The sequence below is a fragment of the Hordeum vulgare genome, chromosome 4H (assembly GCF_904849725.1).
Source record: "Hordeum vulgare subsp. vulgare chromosome 4H, MorexV3_pseudomolecules_assembly, whole genome shotgun sequence".
NCBI lineage: Eukaryota > Viridiplantae > Streptophyta > Magnoliopsida > Poales > Poaceae > Hordeum > Hordeum vulgare.
In genome coordinates this window covers 509522564-509542287 of record NC_058521.1, presented here as the reverse complement: position 1 = coordinate 509542287, position 19724 = coordinate 509522564, and the positions used below count along the sequence as shown (strand labels likewise).

The 19724-nt window shown below is 45.6% G+C and overlaps 1 protein-coding gene across 1 annotated transcript; it reads right to left on the bottom strand.

Annotated features, from left to right (window-relative positions):
- Positions 1-17129: 17129 nt before the first annotated feature.
- Positions 17130-18098, bottom strand: LOC123446720 (beta-hexosaminidase 3-like). The gene is made up of 3 exons (XM_045123276.1): positions 17764-18098; positions 17593-17661; positions 17130-17340 (listed from the first exon to the last, which is right to left on the bottom strand). Exons 1-3 carry the CDS (start codon positions 18079-18081, stop codon positions 17329-17331), a joined length of 399 nt encoding a protein of 132 aa, XP_044979211.1. The 5' UTR covers positions 18082-18098; the 3' UTR covers positions 17130-17328.
- Between the last annotated feature and the right edge of the window lie 1626 nt (positions 18099-19724).

The following is a 19724-nucleotide window of genomic DNA, read 5'->3' as shown; positions in this document are numbered from 1 at the left end:
AGCACCGACTTCGACCCGTTTCCGCGCGGCGACCCGTCGTCATCGAGGCAGCAGCAGCAGCAGAGGTACGCGCCGCCGACCGCACCGCCGCCGCCGCCGCGTTTCGTGCCGCAACGCTATGCGGTGAGGGAGCCGCCGATTAACCGTGACTCGAGGCTGGAGGCGGTCCGATCACAGCTGCTCCATGACAGGACGGTGCTGGAGGGTCTGGTGATGACCCCGGAGTCCTCGGCACTCGTCGTCCAACTGCTCCAAGAGGGTGGCCTGCGTATGCCCATGCACGTGCTCGACGGATTCGAGCGCTACGCGGCGCGCAGCATCATGGGGAACAGGCAGGGGCATGCGGTGTTCGTCGCGCTGCTGCGCAGCTTCCTTGGGCGGTACGTCCAGCTCGAGCGCATCGTGCGAGCCGTGCCCAACAACGTCTGGACGTCCAAAGACGGGTACGTTCACAGCTCAATGAATCCATCCCATCTAGCATTTCAGTGCTGGCAGTGCAAATTACATTGCTAAGTTAACGTCTCTATCTATTGCATAATCGGCTAGCTACTGCTGAACTTGTGTTGCCTTTGTCTGCGCGCGTGATGCAGGATGGCAGCTCTGAAGCTGCTCATCACGGAGGTGCGCGGGCAACCCGGATTGCTCTTGCAGCTCGCCGGTCGCTTGGTGGATGAACGCGTAATGGAGCACCTCCGAGGGAACGAGCTGATTGCCCACTGTTTCAACGAGATGGGTTCCGAGGAGGAGGCGAGCAAGGTAAGTCCTGGCCGCGATAGCTAGCGGCAACCACTGGGATCAGTGATAGGGAATTGCATGGACGCATCGGCATGATACATTTCGTAAGATACATAGCACATGCACGTGTATTGATCGGGCTAGTTTCTTTTCAGTTCCTGATCGGGCACGCCCTGAGCAACATCTGGCGCATGCTGGAGTCAATGGCCGGGTCGTTGTGCCTGTTTACATGCTTCCGGAACGCGAGAGAAGAGCAGTACCAGGATTTCGTGAACTTCATGCTTGATGGCAACGCCGTAACAATGGCCATGGGACGACACAGGTAACTGGCCACACCATTCTCGCGTCAACTTGTCCGATGATCCGATCCCGTTGGTTATACTCACCCGACCCGCCAACACGTACGCAGCAACTACTTTGTGCAGCGCGTCCTCATCAACGGCAACCCTCAGTTCAGGCGCGACCTCGTGTTGGAGCTCATGAAGGAGGTCGCTAGCCTTTTCCTCGACCAGTACGGGTGTTACGTCGTGATGCACTGCTTCATGAACAGGGAGACTGGTTCGCCACAGCTCGACCTGCTGCCCCTCGTGCTCACGGCTTGTACTTATCACCTGGGCACAAGAGATCTTGACGAGTTGGTGCAGACGAGCCCTGGCAACACCGTCCTCCTCAGCCTGCTCGAGACAGGCTACGATGTGAGTGCCTTGCTTAATTACCTTCTGTCACGTACTCACATGCTTGCTGCTCGTATAAGTACGTCTCTCTCATGGATCGGTACGTTGACAGCATGTTTCTGATGTGATGATCATGTACGTATGTTGCTGCAGCACGCCCGGGGGTTGACGCTGGGCCTGGCGGATAAAATTGACCTCCTCGTCAGCCCAAGTGTCCGGAGAAACACAAAGTCGAAGATGGTCCTGAGCTACGTCAGGACGCTGCGAGATCCCTAGCGCCCTGCCGCTCTCGTCCATTAGCTAGGTTCTCTCCATCAGATTACCTTGGGATCGTGTGATTTGTTGCCTGCATTCTTTTTCTGATACGCTAGATCCATGATAACTGCCATTCGCGCGTATCCACTGCTGTCGATCCGGAACCAAGCTCGGATGGTTACCGTGCAGTGTGCATGTGTATATACCTGATGCGGCATGCATGTTGCTGGAACTTGGTACTCCTCCGTACCTAAATATAAGTCTTTTAAGATATTTCACTAGGTGTCTACATACAAAGCAAAATGAGTGAATTTATACTCTTAAATATGCCTATATACATCCGTATATAGTCCATTAGTGAAACCTCTACAAAGACTTATATTTAAGAACGGAGGGAGTATTATCTAGCCTGACTGAGAATGTCCTCTTCCCTCTTTGATGTGAACCTAGTGCGTGTACTACTAAGTATAGCAGCCCATTTGCCTGTTCTTGCATGAATGACCGTTTGAAGTAACATAGCCATCGGACTTTGTATATATTTGTTCCATATTATGAATACTAGAGTAAAAACATAAAACTACCTGTTAATAGGTTAGAGTTCCATATTATATCGGACTTTTTATTTGCTCCAAGTACTCCTCTAAAAGTGGAGACTCGCGATCTCGTCATGATCCGGTTACGTGGAGCGGTGGGATCCCGGTGACGAATTCGAGCCGGCGTTGACATGAACGCACATGGATTTGGGCGGGTCGACGGCTCTCGGATGTGACTCCAGGCTCGCGTGGTGGTGCCTAACGATGCCGGCTGCTCGACATCATCGTGGTGCCGACGCTCGGCTGGGCGGCGGTAGTCTGGATCAGGGCATCATGGGGGCCTGCTGTCGTGCATAAAGGTGGCAATCCTCGTGCTCTTCTTGTATCAAGGCACCGATTGCATGATCGGTCCTCCTCGATATGGCCATCGACGTTTTCCGGAATGACCGTCGAAGATTTTGCACAGAATATATGGATCGCTTAGTTTTCGTCCGTGCACGTCCATATCAGCCTACGGGGTTGTGAGGGTGCGATGCGAAGCTCTGTTGGCTGATGGTGTTTGATACGAGAAAAATCTACTAACGTCCTCCGTGAGTAGGGAAGAGAAAGAGTTTGATTTCTCTCATGCGCCGGGGAAAAAAATTATGCCGGCGTGCCAGTGTATCAAGTACACAAAGAAAACAAAGAGATGGGAACAGTATTTTATTAATTTCAAGGATAACAAATACAATTCCCGATATGCGCTCCGTGGCCTACTAGCGCGGCTAGCCTGACTAGCGATGTGCGGTCTCCTCGTTCACGGGGCCTCGGAAGGCTCCTGGTTAATTACTCCCGCGGGTTGCTCCGCGAGAAACCTCCGATTAAGCCGTGTGGTCGGCTTCGTCGTCTTCGCTTCACATTCTCCATGCATAATGATGTGATGTGTATATATGTGTCACTACAGGAATTAGCTTCTTTGCCGTCTGCCATCAGAGACAGCAAAGAGTATATCACGGACGGCAAAGACAATATCACAGACGGCAAAGAATCTCACGACCGGCAAAATTTCTGTGTCAGCCTACGACGGCATTGCAGCTTCTTTGCCGTCTGTCTCACCGAAGCGGACGGCAAAGAGCTTTGCCGTCAGCTTTTCATAAGAGCAGACGGCAAAGTGGTCGAGACGGCAGCCGACAGGCGTTGCCTCCATTAGGGGCTAACGGAGGTTTGCCGTCTGCCTCCCCTCTTCTATGTCGTCTGCCTCCCCCCTCTTCTTTGTCGTCTGCCTACCCTCCTCCTCCCCCCTCCTCTGTGTCGTCTGCCTCCCTCTCTTCTTTGCCGTCAGCCTCCACCTCCTCCCCCCTCCTCTGTGCCCTCTTCTTTGTCGTCTGCCCCCTGGAAGGAGACGGCAACGATACTATATGGCCAGCTGCTACTGCCCAGGTTGCACAACTGGGCGCCACGGGGCACCTTTGCCGTCGGCCAGCTGATGGCAAAGGCCTTTGCCATCAGCTGGCAGACGGCAAAGAGCCTATATTGTCACATTTTTGTTTATTTTTTCTATTTCACAGCACATATACATATAATTCATAGCACATATATGATAAATAGGTCACAACACATATATGATATACATATAAAGCTCATCAATGCCATTTGTTCATCAATGTACATCCCATATATCAAAATAACCAACACATACAAAGTTTCATCCATATATACATACATATATTTGCACATATATTGTTCATCCATATATACATATACATATAGTTCCACATTGTTCATCAACTCAAATAAAAACGAAAACTAAAGCACTCCAATGCCAGCTTCCATGCATGTAGTACATCCAATCTGCAAAATGGGAATAAGAAAGTCAGAAGAAGAAGACCAACAACATATATATGACAAATAAGCTAAATTGAAGAAGAAAGAGAAGAAGCAATAAGAGAACAAGGAGAAGAAAAACAAGGAGGAGGAGGAGGAGGAGGAGGGGGGGAAGGAGAAGGAGAAGGAGGAGGAGAAGAAGAAAAAAGAAGAAGATAAGAAGAAGGAGAAGAAGGAGGAGAAGAAGGAGGATAGAAGAAGAAGGAGAAGAAGGAGGGCTCCTTCTTCTTCTTCTCCTCCTACTCCTTCTTCTTCTCTTCTTCTCCTCCTGCTTCTTCCTCTTCTCCTTCTCCTTCTCCTTCTCTTCTCCTTCTCTTCTTCTACTTCTTCTTCTTCCTTCTTTTCATTTCTCCTCTTCTCCTCTTCTTGGAGCTAAATTAGCTAACTATGTCTTTTTGGAGCTAAATGGGCTAATTATGTCATTATAGAGGAAAACAAGCTAAGTATATAATATTAATGAGCTAACCAAGGTTCTTATGCCATTTTGAGGTTATTATGGCATTTTGGAGCTAAATGGGCTAATTATGTCATTGTTGGGGAAATTAAGGCAAGGAGAATATGAAAGAGGAGAAGAAAGAGGAGGAGGAGGAGAATAAGAAGAAATAAAGAAGGAGGAGAAGGAGGAGGAGGTGGAGAAGAACTAGAAGGTCCTTGGCCTTCTCCTCCTTCTCCTCCTCCTACTCCTCCTCCTTCTCCTTCTTCTCCTCCTCCTTCTTCTCCTTCTCCTTCTCTTCTCTTTCTCTTCTTCTTTTTTTCTTCCTTTTTCATTTCTCCTCTTCTCCTATTCTTGGATCTAAATTAGCTAACTATGTCTTTTTGGAGCTAAATGGGCTAATTATGTCATTATAGAGGAAAACAAGCGAAGTATATAATATTAATGAGCTAACCAAGGTTCTTATGCCATTTTGAGCTTATTATGGCATTTTGGAGCTAAATGGGCTAATTATGTCATTGTTGGGGAAATTAAGGCAAGGAGAATATGAAAGAGGAGAAAAAAGAGGAGGAGAAGAATAAGAAGAAGAAATAAAGAAGGAGGAGAAGGACTAGAAGGTCCTTGGCCTTCTCCTCCTCCTCCTTCTTCTTCTTCTCTTCTTCTTCTTCTTCTTCTTCTTTCTTTTCATTTTTCCTATTTCTTCTCCTCTTCTCCTCTTCTTGGAGCTAAATTAGCTAACTATGTCTTTTTGGAGCTAAATGGGCTAATTATCCCATTTTAGAGGAAAACAAGCTAAGTATATAATATTAATGAGCTAACCAAGGTTCTTATGCCAATTTGAGCTTATTATGGCATTTTGGAGCTAAATGGGCTAATTATGTCATTGTTGGGGAAATTAAGGCAAGGAAAATATGAAAGAGGAGAATAAAGAGGAGGAGGAGGAGGAGAAGAAGAAATAAAGAAGAATGAGGAGGAGGAGGATAAGGACTAGAAGGTCCTTGGCCTTCTCCTCCTCCTCCTCCTCCTTCTCCTTCTTCTCTTCTTCTTCTTTCTTTTCATTTTTCCTATTTCTTCTCCTCTTCTCCTCTTCTTCAAGCTAAATTAGCTAACTATGTCTTTTTGGAGCTAAATGGGCTAATTATCCCATTTTAGAGGAAAACAAGCTAAGTATATAATATTAATGAGCTAACCAAGGTTCTTATGCCATTTTGAGCTTATTATGGCATTTTGGAGCTAAATGGGATAAGTATGTCATTGTTGGGGAAATTAAGGCAAGGAGAATATGAAAGAGGAGAAGAAAGAGGAGGAGGAGGAGAAGAAGAAGAAATAAAGAAGAAGGAGGAGGAGGAGGAGAAGGACTAGAAGGTCCTTGGCCTTCTCCTCCTTCTCCTCCTCCTCCTCCTCCTCCTCCTCCTTCTCCTTCTTCTCTTCTTCTTCTTCTTCTTTCTTTTCATTTTTCCTATTTCTTATCCTCTTCTCCTCTTCTTAGAGCTAAATTAGCTAACTATGTCTTTTTGGAGCTAAATGGGCTAATTATGTCATTGTTGGCGAAATTAAGGCAAGGAGAATATGAAAGAGGAGAAGAGAAACTTACCGTAGTGGTCATCAAGGAGGAGAAACACCTGGAGAAGGGTCGTGCGATGCCGCTCGGGAGTTATTCTGCAGAATAGATATTTTGCAATGTCTCAGTTAGCATGATGACACTCAATTATTAATACTAGTTATAATGAAACTCACCGTGCCAATCGAAGAGAAGACGGGAACCGGCAGAGGGACTTGACCGCTCTTCTATATTGTTAATTTTAGATTGTGTAAAAGGATAATTTACCCAAAAGCTCTTGATCACCATCTTGGCCCTCATGTGGCACAAGACACCATCTATAATCTCCTCCGGCGGGGCCTGCGCAGCCTCGTAGTGCTCCCAGGAAAATCCTAGTGTAGGAATCTGACCCTCACCAGGCAACGTGACAAACCCCGGGAAATTTGTCCGGCAAAGCACACCAAGGACGGAGTTCGGCCCGCGGACTCCAAGAGGGTGTACCCATCCCCTGCAGCATGATAAGGTCAACGCATTAGATATTTGAACAAACTTGAAGGCAAAAGCTAAAAAAAGAGTAAATGTACTTACCTATCTCCTTCAGGTTTAATCACCGGCCTCTGCTCGCGGGTAGCCAGCACGACCGGGAGACGTGTACTACCACGCTTGTACACGGTGGCCCCGTCCACCTGCACATCACACTCACTATCCGTAAGCTCATCCCCGCCCCCTGAGCCACCCGGACCCTCGGTCCAATCCGGCAACCCGGTCCGATCCGGCCATGTATCCCATCCAGGCCTCTCCACGTCGGGTGAAGCCTCCAAAACCGTAGTCTCGTGGGCCGAATGCACCTCGACCCGAGGCTGATCCTGGACCGGAGTCTCATGGGACGAATGCCCGTCAACACCAGGCTCCTGGACCGGAGTCCCCGTAGCCTCCTCCATAAACGGGTCGACCATAGTAGTCCTATGCTCGGGTGAATGAGCTGGTGGTAGTGGCGAGGACGGCTCAACAGTCCTCCTGGATCTTCCGCGGCCACCACCTCTCCCTGTACCCTTCCCCTTCTTCCCTACCCGACCAGCACCTCTCCCAGTGGGCAATGCCGCCGACGAAGAAGAACCCACGGGTGGTGTCGATAGACTGTCTGCCAAGGCTCTACAGAGACATAGGGGTGGAAGGGAAGTACCACCCCTCGTGCGGGGCGGCTGGGAAGAACCCGTCGAGCGCTCTGGACCAGCGCCCACCATCTTTCAACACCTGGTGACCTGCCATGATAAAGATTAAAAGAAATTAGTACAACATAAAAAAATTGAATAACTGACATGAATAATAATATGTACATGAATAATAAAGATTAAAATATATATAATTGAAGTTGTGAATCTTACAAACTAATAATCATCATCAATAAATGCATCATCATCATCACTATCACGCATGTCTTCATGAATGACATGCTCGTCGGGTTCAACGGCGTGAAGTTGCGAAAGGCCTTTCTTTAATCGTTGAAGCATTGACAGGTCATCCACATCAGTAACCTCTACGAGTTCTAGGTCTTCTGGTTCCGGCTCAGGGGTGGAGTCGGATTCATTGTTGCTGTCTACTTCCATGTTCTTGGGTGAAGCACGACGGTTCTTGAAACGTTTCTTGGAAAGACGTGTTTCTTGGAAGAATTCTCCATCATATGTGTCTGTGTTAATGTGAGGTTCGTAATCCTTTTCATTTGGGAGAGGTGGTCTGACATGTGGCGGCACTTCATAAACAACATACCAACATTCCAGATTCTTATCCGTTTGGCATGCCCATGGTAGATAGAAAACTTGGGTCGCCTGTTGAGCCATAATATAGACATCGGGAACATCTAAATGGGTGTTTGGATTGATTTCGACTAGTCCTATATGTTCATGAGTCCTTCTAGTCTCCTTCGGCTGGAACCAATAACATTTGAAGACTACGACGTTCGGTGGGTTTTCACCATAGAATTGAAGTTCATAAATTGCTTCAACTCTTCCATAATACTCGATAACACCTTCGCCGATAGCAGAGACACCATAATTTGTAGATTTCTGGTCGGGCATAGATAGCTCTTTGCCAAAGGTACGAAAGAGATACCCGTTGATGTTGTATTTCTCAAATAAACGGACCTTATAGTCAAAACCATTAGCGACTTGTCTCAGTTCGGCGTCCATAGACTCTGAATTAGCCTACAAGTTTAATACGAAACGATTGTTGCATTAGCCGCAGGTTAGACCAAGAAATGAAATGGTCCATTATTTATAATTACAGTTTGTTCGAACCAAAAGATGAAACCGGGATAGTCACCTCCTGTCTTTGACAGAAGCTCATACTCTTCGACGGAATCATTTTCGATCACTGCTCCATCCGAGAATTTTGTGACGTAACGGTTGTTTGAAATATCCGGGAATAAGAGAAGTTCAAATGAATTAGAAGTTACGGGAAAATATGCCGAGAACTCACTCGATGTACGGCCGCACTTCTGTTAGGTTGTTGAATATATACAACGAAATGTTCCGCCATTCTTCGACATCCAACGTTATTGGTTTCGAAGCACCGGCTGGTGCGAGCTTCCCTTTGAATAGGCTGAGGTTGGACCCACCTTTTTTAGGGTCTACATCATTGTGCCGAGGCTTCGGATTATGCAAATGATGATTTTTGGCTTCGTAGTGTGCTATCACAAAGTTTGCCACCTCCTCAGTAATGAATGACTCAGCCATCGATGCTTCAATTCTACGCTTATTTTTACATTTAGCTCGAAGGGTCTTATGCATCCTCTCAGTTGCTTAGCACCAACGATCTTGCATGGGCCCACCCAATCTTGCCTTGGTCGGTAGATGTAAAATCAAATGCTGCATTGGATTAAAGAAGCCCGGTGGAAATATCTTCTCTAACTTGCACAACAACTCCGATGCAAACTCCTCCATGTCTTCTACCACGCTAGGCGACAATTCTTTCGCACAAAGAACACGGAAGAAATAGCTCAGCTCCGCCAGTAATGCCATTCATCCTGAGGAATAAAGCCACGTAACATCACCGGTATTACCCGCTCTAGCCATATGTTCCAATCATGACTCTTGAGACCAAAGATTTTTAATTTTTCAAGACTCGCTCCCCTCTTTAGATTCGCTGCATACCCATCGGGGAACATCAAGTGCATTTTGACCCACAAGATAATTTCCCTCATAGCTGGCCTTCCAAGATTGAACCAGGCCTTTGGCTTCGACCACTTCTGCTTTCCTTTGCCTTCTCGCATGTTTTCTAACGGTCTATGACATAGTGTCTCTTGATCGACTCTAGCCTTAGTATTATCCTTTGTCTTCCCATCTATGTCGAACAATGTACCAAAAATAGGCTCTCCGATATTCTTTTCAGTGTGCATCATGTCGATATTGTGTGGAAGAAGGAGGTCTTTGAAGTAAGGCAGATCCCAGAAGCATGGCTTGTGAATCCAGGCGTGTTTTGAATTATACCCCTTGAAATACCCTGGACGCTCTGGATCAGGCTCGAGGGCGTTTAACTGATCCAGGATCTGTTGGCCTGTCAACGCAGGTGGTGCCAAGTTTTTGACAACTTTACCTTTGGTAAAGTTCTTCTTGTCTTTTCTGAACTGATGGTCAGGATCCAGGAACTGTCTATGCAAGTCAAAGCAAGAATACTTCCGACCCTCCTGCAACCAATGAAACTGAAGAGCTGCCTTGCATTGGGGGCACGGGAACCTTCCATGCACAGAGTACATGTACCACACATGCATTTTGAAGTTTTCTTTTCTAGCGGCATCGTATGTCTTGACCCCATTATCCCAAGCTTCGTCCAATTCATCCTTAAGCGGTTGCAGGTACACATTCATATTCTTCCCTGGATAATTGGGCCCTGGAATTATCAACGTCAGAAATATGTTCTTTCTTTGCATAATCTGCCCGGGGGGGGGGGGGAGATTGAGTGGAATGACAAATACAGGCCAACAACTGTATTGGGTTGCCGTCATGCCGAAGGGATTAAAACCATCCGCGGCGGCGCAGACTATACCAAAGAACACTAACTGCGATTTTGGTGTGCCTCTTCTCACCCATACCGTTGTCTACCACAAGATACCTACAAGACTCGCAATTGGGACAATAGTCCAAGTGTGCATACTCCTTCCTAAATAAGACACATCCTTTCTCACATGCATCTATCTTCTCATAGGGCATCTTAAGTACGCGAAGTATTTTGTCCGACTGGTACAGGTTTGCAGGCATGACATGGCCTTTGGGTAGGAAGCGTCGAAATAGTGTCATCATCATGTCGTAGCATTCTCTTCCCAAGTTGAACTAAGCCTTCAGAGCCATTACTTGTGCAATTGCATCCAGCTGACAGAAATCAGTGTGCTCATGGAGAGGACGTTTTGAAGACTCCAACATTTCATAAAAGGCCTTTGCAGATTCCTCCATCTCATCTTCAGAATCTCGAGCATCATCAAAGTCTTGCACCTTGTCTTCGATCCCGGTACCATGCTTGTCCGTGCGACGACGGACCACCTCAGCTCTTGTGCGTTGTATAGACTCGCCATGAAATGTCCACACCATATAATTAGGCTTAAAACCCCTCCTCTGTAGGTGTTTAATCATTACAGCCTCTGTCATCTTTTTATAGTTGTCGCATCCAGGACAGGGGCAATAGTTTCTTTCCTGGCCATTTGCGAATGCGGCTTTCACAAATTCCTTTGTTTTTACAAACCATTCTTTCGTCATCTCTTTCTGACTAGGGTGACCGGTATACATCCACGCACGATCACTCATCTTGCCTAGCTACTAAAGACAGAAGAAATATATTTATATATAATTTAGCATTTATATTCATTGGTTAATCAGGTTCGCCATTTTTATTACGTCTAGGCAACCTACACGCTAATAGGTAAAGATAGGTCCTAATCCCACCCGAGTATGTGTAGATTGGGTTCGTTTTCCCAAGCTCTGCTCCGGATCCAACGCAAAATTTCGGCAGCACCTCCCCGCTATTCTCCTGATACACGTCTCCGCAATAAACAGAGAGGATGTGCATCTGGAGAACAACAGGGAGGCACTGACAAAATTCCGCATCGGATCCAGAGCACAGCATACGGGAAAACGAACCCAATCTACACATACTCGGGCTGTCCATGGATAATGTTGGACAATTCGAAAGGATGTCAGTTATAAATATGCAAAGACATGCATATTTATAGATGTCGCCCTTTCGAATGGGAGACGCATATTGGTCATGCATACTGATAAATTAATTTAATTACCTAAATCTAGAAAGTTTCATCAGGAAACCGAGCCACACTAAATGAAGGGGCGGGGAGGAGATGAAATTTGTACTGACCCACGAATGCAGGGGCGGAGCTCGTACAACGCACGGGGAGGTCTTCGCACAACAGACCTCAGAGCGACGAGACAACTATCACATGTAAATCCACCCGATCAACACAAATATTCTGATTATGTCATTTTTAGAGGAAAACAAGTTAAGAATATAATATTCATGAGCTAACCAAGGTTTTTATGCCATTTTTTAGCTAAATGAGCTAATTATATCATTGTTGGGGAAAATAAGGTAAGGAGAATAAGATAGAGGAGAAGAAATAGGAGGAGGAGGAGAAGAAGAAGAAGAAATCAAGAAGAAGGAGAAGGAGGAGGAGCAGAAGAAGGAGGAGAAGAAGGAGGAGGAGGAGAAGGTATTCTTCTTCTCTTCTTCTTTTCTTCTTGTTTTCTTCTTCTCCTTCTTATTTTTGTCTTCTCCTCCTCCTCTTCTTATTCTTCTTCTTCTTCTTCTCCTCCTCCTCCTTTTCTCCTCTTCTCCTCCTCCTCCTCTTCTTCTTCTTCCTATTCTTTCTATTAAGATAACTAACTAACTAACCAAGCTAACTAAACCTATCGCTAAACCTAGATAGCACTAAACAGAAAAAAATAGAATCTACCACTAAGTAACTAAAAAAGAATCTAGCTACCACTAAATACCAAACAATAAAAAATCAACTTCTTCTTCTTTTTTCTCTTCTTCTCCTTCTTATTTTTTTTTCTTATTCTCTTCTTCTCTTCTTCTTTACTTCTTCTCCTTCTTATGTTTTTGTTCTCTTCTTCTTCTTCTTCTTCTTCTTCTTCTTCTTCTTCTCCTTCTTATTTTTCTCTTCTCCTCTTCTTCTTCTTCTTCTTTTTCTTTTTTCTTCTCCTCCTCCTCCTACTCCTCTTCTTCTTCTCCTCTTCTCGTCCTCCTCCTCCTCTTCTCCTGCTCCACCTAACTAACCAAGCTAAATAACTAACCTAACTAAAACTACTAACCTAACTAAATCTACCACTAAAACTACTAACAATAAAAACTACTAAAACTACTAAAAAATAATGCGGGTGCGGGGGGGGGGGGGGGGAGGGTGTGGGGGCTCACCGGGAGGGGCGGCTGTGGAGGGGCCGGGGTGTTGGGGGTGGCGGGGCGGCGCGACGGTGGTAGGGCAGCAGCAGCGGGGGCGAGGTGGGGCAGCGGCAGGACGGTGGTGGTGGCGCGACGGTGGCGGCGGGGGCGACAGGGGCGGTGGTGGGGGCGACAGGGGCAGCGGCGGGGGCGACAGGGTTGGCGGCGCGACGGTGGTGGCGGCGGCCGGTGGGCGTCGGGGATTGGGAGAGAGAGAGGGGGGCCTGCGGGGTGAGCCGTTATAGAGAGAGAGAGGGGCAGGGTGTGGGGAAGGAGCCGTTAACGGAGTTAGCGCTTTGTCGTCTGCCGGCGGACGGCAAAGAGTCTAGACTCTTTGTCGTCTGCCTCCGGACTCTTTGTCGTCTGCTAGCACACGACAAAGAAGGGACTCCAGTTTGACCTAACCACCTCGCGGTCAGGTGGGCCCATCTACATCTTTGTTGTCCATTGTGCCACTCTTTGCCGTCTGCTAGCTAACATCAAAGATGTGACTGATGGCAAAAACACTATATGCCTTCAGCCAGTGCTTTGCCGTCTGCTTTGTTGAAGCTGGCGGCAAAGACACTCTTTGCCGTAAGCTAGCACTACTAGGAAAAGGCCTGCTAGTGGCGCATCTGTTTTGGCTACTAATGGCGCACTACAGGTGCGCCACTAGCATCACGCCATTAGAATTTTTTACTAATGGCGCACCAGTCAGTGCCCATTAGTATAGCTCATGGTGCACCATTAGTATCTGGTATACTAATGGCGCACCAGGCAGTGCACCATTAGTATAGCTCAGGGTGCGCCATTAGTATCTGGTATACTACTGGCGCACCAGGCAGTGCACCATTAGTATAGCCCATGGTGCTCCATTAGTATGCCTCCGAGGGCATATATACTAATGGCGCACCAGGCAGTGCGTCATTAGTATAGCCCATGGTGCTCCATTAGTATCTGGTATTCTGGTATATATATGTTTTGTTTCAAAACCACAAATTCAACAACACATAACATATATATCAAATATATAATACATAATATGTGCCCAATAGTTTTACTGATCCACAACACATAAAATATATGCAAAGTTGCATAACAAATTTCATGATCCATATATCAAAATTCCATAGCATCCATACATCCAAAATTCCATAGCATCCATATATACATATAGTTCCATAGCATCCATACATACATAGCTCCATAGCAAATATAATACACAATGATACTTTGCGGGCATTAGTAAGTAATATTTGGCACTAAAACAAATGCCTTCATGTCCATATCATAGTCCAAAGAGCATCCGCGTGGCAACCTACAAGATGAAATCATCAACATGTCAAATTTAACACTCTAAATCATGAAGATTACGTGGCATCCGTGGACCATGAGAACAACAGTAGAAAAGAGAGTTCACTTTTTCAGCTTACAGTATATGACAAACTTAATATCTTGTTCAATGGCATCAACCTAAAAGTTCAACCAAATCTATGATGAAATGAATAAAACAAAAGATGTAAGATGTAAAATGAATAGATTTCATAAGGTTCTTTGGTGACAGTGGTAAATAGTTGCTCTCTACATGATAACCAGACTCACTGCAGAACTCTGAGTGACTTTATTTGGTAGTCTAGAATAACTCCGGTCAAATTGTTGTGTGATAAATCCCTACATATCTTTTGTGCTTACGGTCATAAAAAATATAAAAAATAATCACATTTAGCTCATTAATATTTAGTGGTAGGCACCACTTACAAGTTTTCCAATGATACCATGTTCATGAAGGCTATGACCAATCCACCTTTTCAGTCCAGTGGTAGATAAATCTCTGCAAAACAACTCATTTTAGTACATGTCTATCAACTTACGAATAGTATTGAGCTAACATGTTTATGTAATATTATTCAAGTATCAACATGTGGTTCGTTTACACTAAATTGAATGTGTTTTCAATCTTTCAACTAAATTAACTGCGTTTTCAAGATATTAGGTAGTAATGTTGACTATTTATAAGTTGACTAAGAAATAGTTACTCATTTGTCAAAACAGTGCGAAATAATTGCAAACATGACATCTTTAGAATATGTCGGACGTTCCAAGTAAACACATAAGAGAACAACGAATTGATACTTGTTTATATAGTTGTAAATAGAGTATAATTTCCTTATTGGTATGTAGATACATGGATTGGGAGTTTTTGAGGAACAATCTATTTTCCCTTTCCCCTTGAATATACTATATTCAGCTTAATTTCCCTAATCAACAATGTCTAAACCAAAAAGGTTATCCTAAAAGGTAATTCCTTTCTTCCATGGACAACATAGCATACAAATAGCAGCCTCTCCATACAATAGTACTCCTATTATTTTCAGCATTGGCTCCATGACTACTCCTTCCATGATCTAATGTGGTAGCTTGATGTCAATGGTACCACCATTTATTGTGACACACTGAAGCAGTTAATCAGCGCAATCATTGTTATAAATCAGAAACTTAATGAAGTCAACAAATGATGGCTAATCTCGAAATAAGATGGCCAACGCGAGGGTCCAGTATATGTCATGCTAAAATAAAGAAAGTGCAACAAAATGGGACAAAATCATGGTATGTTGTACTCTCTAATCAAACCTCATAATATAATTCTCAGGAAGGAAATACTGACGGCTAAACCGTATAAATGAATATTCTGGTGCCAAGTAGTACAAACAATAGCAAAAAAGAAATGAGTAAAACTGCAGCCTTGTTTTAAGAGTGCTATTTAGTATACCACATGGTACTTTTTTTCCTCTCAAGAGAAAGTCACCATATACTATGCAGAGAATACTATGATATATTCTTGGAGTTGAAATATAGATTTATTGTGCAGTTGAGCGCCATCCAAAATAGCCTAATTGGTCCATGCATACGACCACTAAGATAGATGAATGTGGGGATGAGTAATGCAAGTAAATCTGATAGATTTTTTATTTTATGACGGACCATCCTGTTGCAAAATGCAGAGAAGATTGGACCATGAAACAGAGCAAAGAAAAGATAAGTATGCTACTCACCTATGTAGTAATAGGTACACGTGTACATGGGGAAAAAAGGACAAAACAACTTTAATCCAATATATTAGATATTTGACACCTAAACGTTATCATAACACAACTACACAAGAGGCAAGTAGCAAATACAAGGGACAATTTGTTCAGTTAATGGCACAGCCTAATGTGATTTATTTAATCTGCTTACTTAATATGTTTTCCACGTACCAAGCAATACAGTGGACTTAACAATGCAAATATTTTAATAGTTTGCAGTATCAGTTTCTAGAAACTTTTACTCATACATGCATATTAACTGGAAGATAACAAATCAAACAGGCCAAAGCTTAGGAAAAATTCAGCCTGCCTGGTATCATTAATAAAGGAGCTTGAGAAATTGAGATGTCAACTAACACATACTTGATTATCTGTTCGAGAAGGGAGTTTTATAGAACAAAATCATGAACTTAGACACTATAAGAGGGATGTGATCATCAAGTTTACTTGCCGAACCTGCAAATTTATGCCTCTTAAATCGGTCCTCACATGAAACCACTGCATCATATAAGATTGTCATGGACTAAAAGGATAGCTCACTACGATCTACTCTTTCTTAATAACAACTTATTTAGTTATTAAACAAATAGAAGTTGTGATGGGAAAAGGTGATTAACATTGTCTATTAGGAAGATACCGCTATGTTGATGTGTACCATGAATTATTCAGATTACCATAGCCCATGCATTAGACAGATTAGTAAAGGCCATGAAGAATAATAAGAGATTGCAGCTATATTGATTAGCAGGATACAGAGGTAGATGTGGGTGCAGATTTTGATTCACCGTGATGTCAGTGGCGGACCTCACAAAGGCTACAACATGGACCTTAATCGGACTATGCATGCATGGATAGATCATTGCATTATCCTGAACGAAGAGCATGTAAATCATCAAAAAAGCAACCAAAATTTCAAGATAAAACCATCCAGTGGGGGACTGACCTTCCGGAGGATAACTCTGAGCAGGTAGAACCTAAAGACAGAAACATCCACCATAGAAGGCCAAGTTCACCAGGGAGCAGCAGGGCGGGCCCAACACACACGCGACATGCAGAGCTGAACAAAAGTGTAATGTACATTTAGCAAAACTACAGAATAAAATAGTTGCAGGAACATAATATCTTTACTACTAAACTATGCCTGTGGCTGAACTGGGATAGACATAACAAAATAGTTGCAGAAACAATTAACTGACATACAGTTAGTAGGAGCTAATTATCAATACATTTTTAAATAATTTGAGGCACATGAACAGTCGGAAGTGTCATACATGGAGATTCAACAAAATATCTATCTGACGTGGCATGCTAGAAACTAGATCTCTTGGTTAAGTTACATTTGGTTTTCCTGGTGTGGCATCTTAGAAACCAGATCGCATCCAACACCACTAAAGTCACACCTCATGTACTCGGTCTTGTTCCTATTAAGTCTAAACACCATGGATTCCAAACTCTGTCTCCATAGCTCCATAGATTCATATCATCTACTAGCACGACATCATCAGCACAGAGCACACACCAAGGAATCATGAAGAAACATCCGAAGGAAGTAAACATGGACAGTTAGATGACATACATGCCGGGCACCAACGGCGTTGTGCTCACTTTTGGCTGCACGACATCCCCAATAGCGAAAATTCCTCCACCATTTATGGTGTCCAAGCAATGTGCGAAGACCTTCCTCACTTTTCCTGCAGCTGCTAACTGTGACAGCATGGATGAATTTGACTGACCAAATCCAAGAATCCCATCAAGGTCCTGGCTTGACGACCCCAAATCTCCACCAATCTTAGCACCACACCTACAAATGAAGGCAAAATCAGTACCAACTTCTAGCCGACTGCCAGAGGAAATAGAGTTAAAAGTATCATCTGGATACATACAGTCTTCTTAAGTCTAAACTATGTGGCCCATACATTTTTTTTTTCTCTGGTTCTGGGTAAAAATAGGATTTCTTCTTGTTTTTCTCTCATGCATTCACAAAAGAAAAGAAGAAGATCTGCAGTCAAAAAGGGTTGATAGGCATTGATTGAGCACGGCATTTTGTACTAACCTCAATTCGGGCATATAGGGGACTCCCGGTTGAAGGCATGGTCAGCCTGTATGATTCATCCACCCCGAACTTGAGATGCAGCAGAGCATGTAAACAAGGAAGCATCAAGATTAATGAATCCTGCGGCACGGCAGCTCAAGAAACAACAACATAGTAAGTACTGCTACATACCTCGTCGTCCGGGGAACGGACGACCACATTGACACCGGCGAGCACAGGAAGGTCGTCGTAGCTTCCATTGATGGCGTGGTCCAGCTGGATGGCGGCCACCATCCTCCTGAAGGCGTCGGCCAGGATGGCCTTCCCGTCCTTGTACCCGGCCCCAGCCGTCGTCAGCTTGAGGTCCTTGGCGATGTAAAGCATCCTGGCCCCGCGGCTAACGGACGCCGGCATTGGCCACAGGTCGACGCGGCCGGACGCCTGTCGAGCGGCGCAACACCCGACCGCCGTGAGCGCCAGCACCAGCCTCATCAGCGTCGGCGTCATCATCTCCGCCGCGAAGCTAGCACCACATGCACCGGTGGAAGCGGAGCGTGCGGGGTGTGTCAGTCACCGCAGAGCCGGAGTGTGCTGGGATGGCACGGAATGCATGCGGATGGAGTTGCGGGCCGGGCGAGGGTGACGGGGATCCCACACCTACCGGACGGCATCCGTCGGCGCTAAATCTGATAGCGGGGAGAAGGCAGAGCTGCGCCAGCCACTGCACATGAAGAAGAGGTGGCAAATCTGATAGCGGCAAGGCGTGAAGCAGTGGTGGCGGCACTGACCTGAGGACAAGGAAGGCATAGGAGGAACGAGAGAGCGGGCGGCTGCGCGTGGGTCTGCATCAGCTGCCTCTCCAGCCCCATCTCCTCCTCTGCAAGCACCATGACGGCCGGGCAGAACAGCAGGAGGGCGCCTTCTCCAGTGGCCGGATATGGTGGAGTAAGGATGGTAGTGGTGGCTGTGGCGGCGCCAGCGGGAACCCTAGCCGCCCTTCTAGTCGGGGTGGAAAGAAGGAGATGCGAGAGGAAGAGGAAAAGAACGACACATTGTGTTTGATGGCGCATCCCACGTGCGCCATTAGTAACACTGGTTATTAATGGCGCACCAGCCGGTGGTGCGCCATTAGTAGTTTTGCATATATATATATATATATATATATATATATATATATATATATATATATAGTAGTGGCGCACTAGATGAGTGGTGCGCCATTACTAGTTAAACTAGTAATGACGCACTCTGTCCCGGTGCGCCATTAGTATTTTTGAAAAAAAATAAAAAAAATAAAAATTGTTAGTAATGGCGCACCGTGTGTGTGGTGCGCCATTAGTGTCCATCACACTAATGGCGCACCTGCACATGGTGCGCTACTGCTATATAGTAGTGGCGCACCACTTGTCTGGTGCGCCATTAGTGTCTATATCATCTATAGCCCTTTTCCTAGTAGTGTAGCAGACGGCAAAGACAAGCCAGATGGCAAAAAATTGTTTTCCAGTAGTGTGTGTGGTGTGGGCGGCGGCCAAGCCCGTGTCCTCGTCGGTACACGTGCCGCTCAAAACATGACTGTTTGTTAGCCACGTTCGCCCTCGCCATCGTGCCTCATTGGTCTTGATAGCGATGTTGTTGGTGTTGGAGTAGCCTGGGTTCTGCTTGGCTCGGATTTCTTGATGACTCATAGCGGCTGCGTCCGGGTATGCAAGGGGTTCGCCTTGCGGGAGTATTGATTGTGGAGACCGGCGTCAGTGTAAAACCAACACACACTCGCATCGGCATAGCCGGTGTGGGTGGCATTGTTTGGGGAACGTAGCATAAAATCAAAATTTTCCTACGCCATATTCAGATCTTCTTATGGAGATACCAACAACGAGAGAGGGGTGAGTGGATCTTCGTACCTTTGAAGATCGCTAAGCGGAAGCGTTGCTAGAACGCGGTTGATGGAGTCGTACTAGCGGCGAATCAGATCACAGTGTGATTCCGATCTAGTGCCGAATCACGACACCTCCGCGTTCAACACACGTGCAGCCCGGTGACGTCTCCCGCACCTTGATCCAGCAAGGAGGAGGGAGAGGTTGGGGAAGATCTCCGGCAGCACAACGGCGTGGAGAGACGAGGTCTCCCGGCAGGGCTTCGCCAAGCACCGTGGA